This window comes from Monopterus albus, unplaced genomic scaffold, assembly GCF_001952655.1.
Source record: "Monopterus albus unplaced genomic scaffold, M_albus_1.0 scaffold106.1, whole genome shotgun sequence".
In the NCBI taxonomy this organism is placed as follows: domain Eukaryota; kingdom Metazoa; phylum Chordata; class Actinopteri; order Synbranchiformes; family Synbranchidae; genus Monopterus; species Monopterus albus.
The window spans coordinates 2,156,198-2,170,566 of NW_018127986.1; the positions used below are offsets into that span (position 1 = coordinate 2,156,198).

At 41.1% G+C, this 14,369-nt stretch overlaps 1 protein-coding gene across 3 annotated transcripts in view; it reads right to left on the reverse strand.

Moving 5' to 3' along the window:
- Positions 1–216: 216 nt before the first annotated feature.
- Positions 217–14,369, reverse strand: part of bltp3a (bridge-like lipid transfer protein family member 3A) — a 19,298-nt gene continuing 5,145 nt past the window's right edge. Inside the window, exons 3-21 of one of the 3 annotated variants that reach the window (XM_020610730.1) lie at positions 13,135–13,173; positions 12,797–12,888; positions 12,508–12,697; positions 12,123–12,263; positions 11,842–12,012; positions 11,436–11,616; positions 11,034–11,120; positions 10,434–10,604; positions 9,700–9,845; positions 8,904–9,045; positions 8,354–8,547; positions 7,031–8,217; positions 6,685–6,821; positions 6,464–6,603; positions 6,114–6,264; positions 4,554–4,822; positions 4,066–4,174; positions 3,804–3,895; positions 217–3,146 (exon numbers count right to left, since the gene is read on the reverse strand). In XM_020610730.1, coding sequence (XP_020466386.1) covers positions 3,030–3,146; positions 3,804–3,895; positions 4,066–4,174; positions 4,554–4,822; positions 6,114–6,264; positions 6,464–6,603; positions 6,685–6,821; positions 7,031–8,217; positions 8,354–8,547; positions 8,904–9,045; positions 9,700–9,845; positions 10,434–10,604; positions 11,034–11,120; positions 11,436–11,616; positions 11,842–12,012; positions 12,123–12,263; positions 12,508–12,697; positions 12,797–12,888; positions 13,135–13,173 — 3,756 coding nt within the window. In that variant the 3' untranslated portion in view covers positions 217–3,029. Of the gene's footprint in view, positions 3,147–3,803; positions 3,896–4,065; positions 4,175–4,553; positions 4,823–6,113; positions 6,265–6,463; positions 6,604–6,684; positions 6,870–7,030; positions 8,218–8,353; positions 8,548–8,903; positions 9,046–9,699; positions 9,846–10,433; positions 10,605–11,033; positions 11,121–11,435; positions 11,617–11,841; positions 12,013–12,122; positions 12,264–12,507; positions 12,698–12,796; positions 12,889–13,134; positions 13,174–14,369 lie in introns of all 3 variants that reach the window. The other 2 variants (XM_020610729.1, XM_020610728.1) reach the window with 2 other exon arrangements.

Sequence of the window (14,369 nt, forward strand, 5' to 3'; positions counted from 1 at the left end):
CCGCATTGTTCCTCCTGAATCCGAGGTTCGACTATCGGTCGAATTCTCCTCTCCAGTACCCTGGCATAGACTTTCCCGGGGAGGCTGAGGAGTGTGATCCCCCTATAGGTGGAACACACCCTCCAGTCCCCCTTCTTGAAAAGAGGGACCACTACCCCGGTCTGCCAGTCCAGAGGCACTGTCCCCGACCGCCATGCAGTCGCCATTGTCACCTAAAATTACAAATATTAACTTTATTTTTACAGCCATACAAGCACACAGCTTATTCATTTTGATTTTAAATTGACATTTCAAACATATTTAGATGCTGTTACATAGTATAAAATCACAAAAAAAATAGTTGCTCTTATTACATTAATCTTTGAATCTCATGATGTGGCTGCTTTTATCAAGAGGAGAAAAGATTGGAGTAGGTGTACTGATAATGGAACCCTTTTCCAGACAAAATTACTTTTTCTTATCGTTCAGCTCATCTCAGAAATATATACTTGTTTTTACTGAGGCTGAAGACAAACTGTAGACATGCTAGTAAAATAACCAAAATGAGAATTTGAAGATTCTGTACATTTTAAAAGCTGCCTTTTTCTTGCTCCACGTAAACATGCATTTTCTATTAAAACACAAAGGCACAACTGAAATGTGTTAAGCAATTTATTCTTTTTTTTTTGTTAAATATTCTCCACTTGGTTCACGGAACCAATTTTATATTGGTCTCACCGAAGTGATAAAGACAATATAAAATTCCATGCAATTCCACACAGCTAGTAAAAAATACTGCCCATTGGGTCTTCAACATTTTCATCACTTAGCCAGATTTCACAAGACATCCTCTGCAACCCTATGAAGTCTTTTACATTACAACAAGTGTAACTTCCAGTGAATTTACCACACAAGTGCAGGGCATAAATTACTGTATACATCACTTCAGTACATGCATCCAGTGAGTCCTCCTTCACTCCATCCATCTCCTTTTTTGCATGACACACTGAGTAAGGGTTCACTGAAACCTGGTGTGGTGTAACATGCTTTGATCAGATGGAACTCCAGAGCACTAGTTTGTCAGTAGAATAGGGATGCTACTTAACACAGGCCTGGCTGAGGAGAGGGACACTGGGCAAACTTTACAGCTACATGTTGCTTCCAGCATGGGGCATTCAGTGAAGTGTTCATACCAAGACCAGACAAAAAAATCAAAAGCTGAGATGAAATTACAACCAGAAGTGATACTTAAAAGGTTAAAGGCAGTATCTCTGCTTTACTACACTAACAAATTAAGGGTGTGTCCACATGCAATTGGTGAGAAAATATTAAAACCTGATAGGTACATCATTTTTCTTTGCCATGAGTCATCTTCAGAATTGAAGAACTACACATCAAAAATGTGGTGTCACTGTTTTGTCATGTTTTTGGTTAAACCAAACTTTCATGTTTTACATCCCACTTTAAGAATACAAATATGTCAGTCATACGTTACAAGGCAACCAAAGATTTAAAAAAAATGAAAGAAAAAGATGGCAAGTAACATTTTGAAAGGGGGATCTTCTAGCAAGTCACAGCCACCAGAGGTCTCCCTAGTACACAGCAGAACAATGATAAGTGGAAGAGAAGGGTTTGATAACAGTTTAGCAAACACTACTGTGGATAACTTGTGCTTCCAAAGGCCATTGATTTAACAATGGAACATCTGTTCATAAAATATAGCTGACAGAGGTTGTTTTCATGAAAATATTCATAAAATGTATGTTACACAAACACATTACTGCATAGATGAAGGGACAGGAATTTAAACAGGTAACTGGTCTGATAGACAAACTCTGCTGGAGACAAGGATTCAATTACTGAAAGTACCTATTTTTGTAGTGAATTAGTAATATCTCCTAACATAACTTTTTTTAAGTCACTTTTTGATTCTTATGGCTTTAGTACACTGCAGTCAATGTGATCTAACAAAAAGAACATTCTTAATAAATCTAAATAATAAATATACAAGTAACAACATACAGAATAAGTTTTCAACTTCATAATGTATGACCACTGCACATGATAAAAGTGTACAAAGTATGTTGTAATACTAGCAGTCTGTTTCCTGCCAAGCTTCAAAACAAGCTTTAAGGAGATCAAGTATCATCTGATAACTGGTATAATAAACCAAACCTGTTTAAAACCAGAGTCAGGGTGAAAAATCTAACTCCATCTCAGTACTGAAGCTACTGTGCAAGCTGCTCTCCACAGCTGAGGAAGAGACGGAAAGGCTTCATGTTTAAGTACACATTCAACCACATTGTTTCACAGTACAAAAAGAAGCATGATTGACACGTCACCACCCAAAGAATAATCTATCACTAGAAAATGATTCAACCCATGCTGAGAACTTCATTAGTGTGTGTAACCAGGTAACACAATCAAGGTAATGATGCATCCGTCTCTCTACGGCAGTAGAGTACTTCTGCTTTTACTTAAAAAAAAAAAAAAAAAGTGCAATGCTTCCTACCTTTGACAACATGCTTTCAACAAGTAACAGCAGATAGTATTTTCTAATACTTTGAAAACAGAAACACGTGGATCTATTGTATTTTACACGTAACAAATATTCTACATTTTCAAGTCTATTTAGCTTTAGCACTTCATCGCTAAATGTACTCCGTAACGGCAATAATTAACTGGAGAGAATTAAAGCTTAATGATATTCACCCTTGCATGCTGTGTGTCCAACACTCAAACCACACAATGGGTTCAATGTCTACCCTGAAAGGGAACTAACAGGAAATATTTGTGAGTACAGCAGTGAGGAAGAGCTGCACTGCCCGATAAAAATGTAGTACCAGTGACATACCTATAAATTAGGTTCCCCTTTTGCAGTTGTTAAAAGGACTCCTGTAATCTCATGAATGGCATCATATAGGAGGTGGAGAGTGATCCAAAACCGCACACTGGATTCATCTTCTTTTCATGACATGTCCAATGTCCAGACATCCTGATACAATGGATCACAGTTCCTCAGCAGGACCAGAGGTGACAGACAGGACGGCTCAGAGAGTAAACGTGGGGTCATATTTCCTGACTTCCAGAAGGAGGTGATCTCTGTCACTGAGGGCTTGGGTGAGGGCAGCCTGGGCATCAGAAAGCTGTAACTCAAGGGTCTGTCTCTGTAATGGTAGGATTATCAGATGAGTTAGGTCCAACTACAGCTAAAGCATTTTGTCTAAAGGCTACATGCCAAGGGGATGGATATCAGATTCTGACTGACAGTAACTGGTGTAATTACAATACCATTGCACAGTCAGTCCTGTGTACTGCACTGCATTGTCTTTCTTACAGATGACCAGAAACAGGAGACCAGCATTACAACTGTATTTCAAACAGTGGATAAATGGATTTATGCTGGATTTAAAACACGAGGAAAACCTGCTACAATTTGAATGTTCATGTGGCCATCCAAAATTAAACAGACCACCAAACTTCAAGCTTTGTGAAAAACAGAACCACACACAGCTTTAAGACTGATACATGGTTGTTAACAGCTAACAAAGAGGTCCTTTTGTTGGATCCTTAAACTGCCAGAGAGATCTGTAGCTAACACTGAAATGACATCCTTATATTACGGGGGATGATTTTGCAATCTGTTTCTATATATAATGTTCTCTTTGGGTGCAGAAATGGTCAGCAGGATAATGATCAGTGACTACATCAACTCATTCTCAAACCAATGGCAACAGTATTTATGAAATCCTGTCTATTGCCCTGGCTGCAGATACACTAAGCTGAAGCATATGCAGTCTACAGTTGTGTTAGGTCTCCCCTACCTCACTCTGCTGCTGAAGAGGGCAGGAACAGTTTGTGGTGTTTGAGCCAGCCACAGGAACACCTGCTGGGGCTTTAGGGTTTGTACCTTCAGCTGCAATGAAAAAAGGAAATGGAAAGGATCACTTTCTGTACATGTGTTAGGAATATCTGTGGTTTTTATGCTTCATGGTCATGCTGATAACTGGGTGTATGCACAATACTGACTAGCATCACATTTGTCATAGTACAGAAAATTAAAGACAAAAAACTTTTCTTGCCCACCTCTGAGCCTCAAAATGCCATCGTCACTGCGCTCAAGGAGAAGCTGGTCCACAATGAATGTGACGGGGACAGGTTGAGGGGCTGTAGGGTAGATTCTAGGACTATCATCCTTGAGAAAAAAAAAGGAAGGGATCCTAACACATCACATGTACCTCAGCACTGGCAGCTCATTACCGCTCCATGCCTTTTACTCTAAGAAGTTAGCCTGTCCAAAGATTCAATTCAACTTGCATTTAATTAACAAGATGATCCAGTTTGTGTCACTACTGCCTTGCACAGACACACATATCAAAACTAGCAATCAAACAGTGGCTGAGGTCTTTCAGTTCAGTGGACAGTCCTCAAAGGTCTGTTTTTTGGGACAAAAAGACACCCAATAGTTATGAAAGCTATTTCAACTAAAATGTAAATTGTACCTCAACTAACTACTAATAATGAGCAAATTCAAAATGAGTTGGCCCCAAATTTAGACAGTGTCAACAACCAACCTTCAGAACGACGGTGACGTTGCTCATGTGTAACTGCATCGGCTGACCGTCAGCACTGAATTCATCTTCGAGAAAAGGCCCAATGTTGGTCACTGTGGAGGCTAACAATTCTGCCCGACAGTCTTGCATTCTGATATCCAGGAAACCCAAAGACTCAGCCAGAACAGAATGTCGTGATGCAGATGAGCCAACTTCTGCTCGCATGCACACTGCTGGAGAGCCCCTCCTTCTCCGCCTGTCCTGCGTCTGGGCTGGTCCACCTGGAGCTACTGAAACAAAGAACTGTTCACTGTTGTGATTACACTGTTCAACTCATCACTGCTGCCAATCATCAAACCTGTGATGATTTGTGGGTTTGATGCTGCTGAGATTAGATACAAGTCATTATTTTACATGATATCTGAGTGAGTCTTTGTTAGATGGTGCAGATATGTCCTATAAAGCCTGACCTTAAAGTCAGCTAGCTAGTGGTGAATACAAAATTGTCACTAAGGTGCTGCATCAATCCACAGATATACGTGCCGGTGTGAAAAACTTGTTGCATCATTCCCAAAAAGACTCATGGCTGTATTAGCTCAAAAGGCTGCTTCTACTAAATACTGAGCAAAGGGTCTGAATACTTATGACCATGTGATATTTCAGTTTTTCTTTTTTAATAAATCTGCAAAAATGTCAAAAATTCAGTGTTTTTCTGTCAATATGGGGTGCTGTGTGTACATTAATGAGGGAAAAATGAACTTAAATGATTTTAGCATATGGCTGCAATATAACAAAGAGTGAAAAATTTAAGGGGGTCTGAATACTTTCCGTACCCACTGTAGGTCCAGAATTCATTTAGAGGTAATTGCGGGTAATGGGTCAGGTCTGATACAGAGCTTTTTGGGTGCGGTTTTGCAAAACTGGACTTGTGTAGGACCCTGGAAGACATCTTACAGTCAGCAGTTCAACTTTTGAAATAAAAAAATCTGACCATATTCTGCATTTTTCAGTGAGGGAGATGGAGTAGAGGTAACTAAGAATTTTGAAGTATTTAATTCAAAGGGCATGTTCAGGATTTTTCAAGCTGTCTTAGCTTAGTGGAACAGCTGAAAGTTTATTTGAGTCTTAGACAAACTTTGGAGTGCATTTGGCCCCGTTATCGGCAGTGTAGTCACGTTCTAGGTGGAAACCTTCAGGGTCATGTGGAGAGTAGGAAGAGTTAGTCATTTGTATTCCCACATACAAATGAGCATATCAATATTGTTTTAAGGTTAACTTGAAAAATCCTGAACCTATCCTTTATTTAAAAAAAAAAATTCACACAATTAATTTTCTGTGTTTTTATGTCTTAAAATATATCTGAAGGGGATCTTTAACTAAACTTCAAGGATGATAAAGAAGACAGAGCGGGACTGATTTACATTTTCTCATTTTTTTTCTTTTTATGAAACCTCTGAAATACTAATCTAAATATAGAACGAGTAAAATATGACTAGCTAAGACAGGCAGACGTGATTAGAAAAGGTCTGAAATGATATTTCAAGAGTTTGTTGATCAAAGATTTTCAGTAACCCAGGTTACCTTGCATAAGGCCAGCCAGCAGGTCAGACACCTTGACATTACCCATCTGTACAGGACTTAGATTCTGGGTCTCCACGGCCATGACTTGGTCTTCCCCCTTTATTTCTATGGTACAGGCCATTTCACTCAGGATCAGCAACAACACTGAGGACTGTAACAACAGTACATCACAATGAAGTCACTTTTAAATCACTGCAGATTTAGATTTGAAATGAAGATTTTAATTTCATTGTTAAAATTACTAAGGACAAGTTTGTATTAATTATTTATTTTTGTTCAGGAAAACGATGTAACCCCACTGATAAATTCAACCTATTCATGACATCTGTTATACAAACACAGTGACCCACCATATCCTGAGACATGTCCTCAGTACTTTGGGACAGGGAGCTGCTGAGGTCAGCTGATGAACCTCCCTCTGTCCCTGGGGCTGGGCTGCCTCGGCTGCCTGCTGGAGTGTTGCTGGGACGCGCTGACTCCATACCTGACTCTGGAGACATGATGCAAATTTACAGTAGATGTCACCTAATTCAGAGAAATGGCTTTGAAAAACTGGTAGTATCTTTAACACCTGAGTCCATGAGAACCACAAAACTGTCGCTGCCATCACTATCCAAGAAGACATTTTCATCTGGCAGGCTGCCATCCAGGATAGCACTATCAATGGATTGCTGAGAAGGTGACTGCTTCATGGATTGGAGGCGCAGACTGGCAGATAAAGAGGGAGAAGACTCATCTGAATGCTGGACCTGTTCCCTATGAACACACACACACACACACACACACACACACACACATATAAACACACAGAGCTGTTAATGAACAGCCAGTAAAGGCATGTGGTGCACATTATGGGTTCCAGACACACCAACACCATCATACAACCAACAGCCCAGCAGGAGGGCACTAGCACTTACTTTGCCTGTGGACTAAACAATTTGCTCATCCCCGAGCCACGACTCAGCATGCTAAAGGCGTCTTTTGTCATTGAAAATGCCCCTTTTGTCAGGTCCAGCGAGACACTAATGGCATCTTTGGTCACATCCTTGGTGACGTTAATGGCGCTTGACAGCTCACCCTCCAGGCTGAAGGTGGATGGATCACGGGAGAGGACAAGGGAGTGTCCAGGTGAGAGGGGTGGTGAAAGGACAGGAACGTCCTCCTTTGTTGTCAAACCATCCGCCTCCGCCCCCTCTTCGACTGCCTCAGATGCCTCCTCCACCATCCCATCCTGCTCAAATGCAGTGCCAGCTGAATTGATAGAGGAGATGCCATTTTCCAACCCACTGACATCCTGGGCCACATCTGTAGAGTGATGAGGTGGGAAGGCCTCAGAGTCTGACATGCTGGGGCTGTCTGTCTCGGGAGTGTGGGAGACCCCTTCCTCTGATTCTGAGCAGACTGGTGGCAACAAGATACCCAGTTCTGCTGAGTCCACCATAAGGGCAACACAAACACTAGTAGGTTTTGTCTTCTGGCCTTCTGGTTGTTTGACACCTTGTAGATCCTGGCCCAATTCCGCCCCCAGCCGAGCCATGGCATCCTTCATCCGCAGCAGAGCTACATACTGATAGTGGTTGAGCCACATCTTTACTGGTGTGACGGTGTAGGCAAGGACATGGACAGAGGCAAGCGAAGCCTCTTCCTGTTCCAGAGAAGGTTGGTGGGCTGCGCTGGGACTGAAGGAGGAGGGCTGACACATCCACACAGACATGGCAAAAGGCTCAACAAAAGGCTGGGTTCTTCCTTTGGGGTATCGCCGAGCTCCATCGAAACCCAGGGTTACACGGGACAGACTGAGAGACAGGACATCCTGGGACCGTAACTGCCTCCTATCCAGTGGCTGGGGCTCTGTCTCCTGAGAGTGATTGAGGAAGGCAGAGGGAATGGGATGAAAGGCACTCAGATCTCTTGGGTAAGGGCAGGGTGGTGTGAAATTGAAGAAAGAGCAGTTGGCGAATTTGTCATAGATATTGTAGAGATCAGCTCTGGAGCCATGGGGGCAGTGACGGGTGTTGCTGAGAACCATCTGGGGTATAGTAACAGAGAGGGACTGTGGTCGCTCTGGATGGTCCAGTATGGAGGAATCCAAGGGGATTATTAGCTAAAAAAAGAAACAAAAACTATTTATAAAACTTTCAGAGATAAGTAATGGACTACACAAAATACAATGCACTAACATGTACTATAAAAGCAGTTGTGTATTCACCTTGAGCTGAGCTGCATCCACATGTATTCACCTTGAGCTGAGCTGCATCCATTCGGATGTCTACATGCTCTTCAGCCTTGCTACTGTCTTGCAAATGGTAGAAAGCTTTGACCTGGTCCAGAGTGTGCAGCAGACCCCTGGAAAACAGACTGATCCACAACACACTGGCTGGGTCCACACACAGCTGGAGGCTGTTTAACTGGGCGTACAGGTTTGAGGTGGGCACTGGAAAAAGGAAAACAGGCAAGAGATTCTGATGGGGGACATTTTTCTTTATCTTAGTTTCCAACTGTGACATGGTACACAACCAATCTGATCATTGACAAGCAACTAAAAAATAAATTCCACTTTCACAGTAAATGCTAACAATAAAGAACTGCATCAATACATAAAAATAATGAACAGAAAATATTATGTACAAGTTACTTAGTATGTTAAGTTTCTGTCATGTACTGTAAATGTACACATAATATAAACCTATGGAGGTGCTGTAGGGATAATTCCTGTTAAAGACATTTTAGAGGACTCACATATTTCAACAACAACACAATGCACAAAAACATGGCAGAGCTGCACAATACCTGATAAACTGGGGTTGTCAGGAAGGTAGTATTCAGTAAACTGCAGATGAACTGCTGGTATGTCATCTGGCAGACCCAGAGCTTTACGATTACAGGACAGTAAAGACTGGGTCTTCTTCTTCTGATGGCCCCTTGTGGACACCTGAATGGTCGAAATATCACTAATGAATAGGGGATTTTATTTTTCATTTACCTTCTTCATTCAAGGTACAAGAGTAAACAAAGCTAAAAAGGTTTTATCACAAAAACAGAAGTCTGGCCATCAATGACTGTCACGAATTGAAGGTGAAGACCCAGATGTACAGAATTTCCCCTGGGTGTCTCTAGATTTGTGAAAATAGGAATTGAAATAACCCTGGCACTGTTGTGTTCTTTTATGGTGAGAGGTGTGAAATGTCCCAAGAGAAAATGCAAAACCAGCCTAATTTGAAGTGGTAGGGGAATTCTCAGTATCAAATGAAAGGCACCAGAGCAGCCAAGTGAAGTGACAGATCTGATATATCAGATCAGCCGTTTGATAAAACACATCCAATGGCTGATGTGAGAGTAAGTTTCATTCGTAAGGCCTGTCAGACCGATGTCTCTAAGGCTGATAATTTGACATGCCTTTTTCATGAAGCTAATGTTCTGTAAAAAAAAAAACACTTATCACTGCCTAAATTCTTCAGATGTTCAGGTGACTTCTAGCCTTGTCAGAGGTAGTGGCTGACTGTGTGCACTGAGGGATAGAAGTCCATCCATGTGTAAAGCATCTGTTGGAGCAGGTAAATCAAATCAGCAGATGATAAAAGCTTGCCTGGTGAATGTCCACGTCATCCATCCTGACCACTACACAGCTAGATCTCAGCCTCTTCAGCGATGAGTCTGCAGAAGTTGTCACAGTGGTCCTGCTGCTTGACTGCTCTTTGTCACAGGAGTTTAACTTGGGACTACACTGTCCATCTGCAGTGTGTGCAGAAGAGAGTACACACTTAGTGACTAGATCAACTTTCTTCCACAAAAGCAAGAGCACTGATGTTCAAAATGATTTTTTACAGATTAGGATTTGGCCTTTCTAATCTCAAAAATGTTATCGTTACTGAGCCCTAGGTCAGTTTTTTTGCCTTTATTATTACAATTGTGTAACATTTTGTTATGGTGACGGAGAAGTAATCATGTTTTTTAATTTGTTTTTTGTGTGTTGTTTATTGCATCTCAGTTGTTTATCTGGCTGAGTGTGTAACACAATCCCAACATGAGGCCCTCTTACTAGCTTTCAATCGTGGCACACGCTCTTCATCGGCAGATGGAGTTTGCTTGGTTGTCACAAAGATGCATTTGTTAACATGCAAGTCGTTTTAGCATTTTCAAGACTTCTCACTCATGTTGTCCCAAAAGTTAAACATGCCAACAGATTGAACTGTTTAAAACACCACTGTTTCTTATATTAAGAATGACTGCATCTTAATATTTCAGTCCATGTTCAGCGGTGAGGACAGACAACACATTTCTATAAAATGACAAATCTTTATGTTGATTCTGCACTCCCACCTTTAACTGCCTTTGCAGGGGAGTCCTTTGTTGGCTGGCGGACCTCAGTATGTGGCCCTGGGAACCCAGAGGCCTCTGCTCTCCTCTGGTACTCCTGCAGCAGTTTCCCAGCCCACTGGGCCTGAGCCTCCATGGCTACACTGTGGCGCTCCCAGTGTCGGCACCCATCAGCTGTATTACAGCATCAAAGGGCAGTCATGACTGAGCAATCAATCTAGACATAAAACTAATTTAGAAATTACAATAGTAGTTATAATTGCTGTGACTGTGAATAATTACAAATACAATTTGGGATAAAAGATTAAAAATGAACAACAAAAATGACAAAACTTCAGAAAAAAAATAAATCAACAAAGCATTAAGATTGACTGTGGAAAAAACCTGGGGGCTGGTCTAGCCTTAAAATAAATTCAAAACCAGGTGACAACAAATAAATCCATAATATAATTCCCTGTAAATTCTTAAGAGGCCTTTCCTTTCTCCTTATGGACTACAGCTAGCCCTGAATGAATGCTGTGCTTTCAGTGGGAGCAGGACAATGCCTCTGGGCAAACTGCAGTTAAACTGTGGTTGCAGAAAAGAACCAGTCATCACGCTCACCAGGTCTGTGGACAGGGTAGTAGTCAAACCCCAGCTTCCTGAAGGTCAGCTGCATGGCACCTTGTAAACCCGGCGGGGGAGGCTCATCTATGGAATATCGTATTATAGCTGTTTAAAAACCATCTTCACAGTATTTATCCATCAAATACTCTGTAATTCAGTATATTAATGTCAACACTGGCTTTATACAGAATAGTTTAGTATAGTATAGTTTAGATCACAATACAGTAGTGACAATAAGCAGCCCAGTTACATTCATAATTGTACATAAAATATGCCGATATTTCATAGAATTCACTCGGTATCAAACTGCCCCTGCCAGTATAAATATACCCAAGCGACAACAGAATTAAGATTACACATTGATATCTTTTGGTCAGTGCTGAGTTATTCCCAACAAACCTTCATCCACTGAAGAGCTATCATTGCATATGTGTAAATCCAAGCGGGATATGGAGGTGTGGTAAGAGGACTCTCTGACATCATAGAGATCAAAGTATTGACTCATGTTGCTGGGGGTGCCCGCAGGAGCAGGTGTGGGCTCTGTCCACAGGCTGTGGAGGCCAGGAGATGGAGGAGCAGTCTAAACCACACAAGAGGAAAAACACCAAAATTAGGAAAAGTTATTTTGCAACACAGATATCACAGGGAATCAAAAACAAGTTTGACCTACAGTATAATGTACAGAAAACCTATGCAGAAATAGTTTTGCGCCAAACAATTTGGAGTCAGAATTCCTTGAGTTATGTTGTTGTCAGGGTGAGGGGCTACTGAATAAATGTACAACATCAGTAGAAGAAGGGAGGACCTGCAGCGATTCAGCAGTCATGCTCTTCCTCTGCTGGGCTGATTTCTCCATGGCCTCACTGAGAGATTTGGCATAATGGATGATAGCTTTGAGTTGAGAGTCTGTCAGCACCCACAACAGGTCATCCAGAATGAAAAGCAGCTTGGATGCCAACACATTACAGTCCTTTATCTAGACAGAACAATGAAAAGTTAAACATAACTCATTTGTGAGTTCACGGTTGTGATCTTCAACCAGCTCTATGACAAAAGAGTGCATGAACTGTAGAAACACAGTCTTACTCTGCGTTTTAGAGCAATGCGAATCCGTCCCTGGTTGGTGATGAGACGTAATGGGGTGCTGCCCAGGTCCTGGTCATCACTCTCGATAGCATCTGCCTCGATTCGCAGACTCTGCCAGTTAATTTCTTTGAATGTCAACACCTGAAACAATAAAACACACGACACCATCCAGCTGGGATCAAACAGAAAAACACACCATGTTCCAATATTTATATGGAAGAACTGGCACCACTGTGACAAGGAAAAGTAATTTGCTATATCTGTGTAACAGTTTGTTTGATTAAATGGTTTACATCAGGCTTAACGAGCACACACAGTTTCTGTGGTGCAACTCTGCACTCAGCTGGGCATCACAAATGAATTTCAGCCTGCTGCTGCACCATACCTCTCCTCTCTTTGGGTCAGTGATACGGGTGTAGCGGAGATCACTGCGCTGCCATTTGGGGTTGAGGCTGTTGCCTTGTAGCTGCCAGAGTTCAAAGGAGGCATGGAAGGCACGAGCCTGGACCTTGATGATAATGGAGTTGATCCTAACAGACATGCCCTCAACCACTTTCTCAGCAAAGCCGTACTCACTGTAGACACACAGCATAAACAGGAGCCATGGCAATGTTCATGACCAGTCATATATAGGCAGTACATTATCCAGCATCACATACTGTATGTCGACTTACCTCTGGCCTGCTGTGATAGCTATAGGAGAGGGGCCATTGGGCGGACGAGGCTCTTCACACGTCCTCATCACCACCTCCACCTTATCCAAGAACTGCACAAAAGAGAAAACTCATACTCAGCACAACATTGAGCAAGGATAAAGAGAGAAATAGCCAATTATTTATAAATGATAACAGCACAAGAACACAACCTACAGAGCAGTATCCAAAAAACCATAACATAACACACCAGGTCCATGCCAGAGTCATGCCACAGTTGGGTTATTTCTGGATTTAAAAATGAGGGATGAGCTTAGTGTTAACAAAATGTGCAAGGATAGAAATAACATCGTTCTTACCAGGCAGATTGGGCTTGTTTTCAACTTTGTCCATTGTATCTGAAAAGAAAGGACAGCGAGGTCAACAGAGTCAGTCACAAATACTTGCCACCACACCCTGCGCTGTTTATCATTCACTGGGCACCAGTGCACAGTGAGCATCATTGATTTGATTTGATTTATTCTTTCAAACATGCAGAACAAATGACATCAACACACACACATGATTACACAAAGCCAACCACTGCTAATCCAGAATCAGTTTGCTTATACCCAGCACATGTTTGAATGGAGTAGGAAGAAGTCAGACTTATCCAGTCCTACCCCAGAACATCATCTTATACAAAAAATTCCTGCATCATTGGCTGCAAGCAGTACCTAAACATAGTAAAATTCTCTTCTTGACCAACAAGTAATACACAGAAAACTTTAAATAGATGGTTTCCTTCATGCAATCTTGATTAAATCTCTAATTCTTGCGTATATCTTGAATGACACATACATTTATATTTGTATTTAAACTCCTCAGTTCTAGTACTGTTTTTCATGTCCACACTTAATTTATTCCATAATTTGACCCCACTTATAGAAATACAAAATCTTTTTTTGGTTGTACATATAGCATGAACTTTTAGATTTAACTGACCCCTTAAATTATAGCCCCCTTCCCTTTCATTAAATAACTTTTGGAACGAGTATATGAAATTAAATTTCTAGGTGTCATAGTTGACAAATTCTCCTGGAAATCTCATATCAGATACATTCAGTACAAAATAGCAAAAAATATATCGATATTGGCAAGGGTTAGATATATTTTGGACGGGAAAGCACTAGGTATTTTTTATTCCTCATTGATTTTACCATACTTAGAGTATGGCGTTGAAAACTGGGGAAACACATACATAAGCTCACTTCAACCATTGTATATATTACAAAAAAGAGCGATAAGAATTGTGCATAAGATGGGTTATAGGGATCACACCAATGGAGCTTTCATACAGTCTAAATTGTTAAAATTTTTCGATTTAGTGAGATATAAGACTGCTGTGTTTATGTATAAAGCCAGGAACAATTTATTACCTGGTGGAATTCAAAAACTATTTAATGAAAGGGAAGGGGGATACAATTTAAGGGGTCAGTTAAATTTAAAAATTCATGCTATACGTACAACCAAAAAAAGATTTTGTATTTCCATAAGTGGGGTAAAACTATGGAATAATTTAAGTGTGGACATAAAAAATAGTAATAGAATTGAC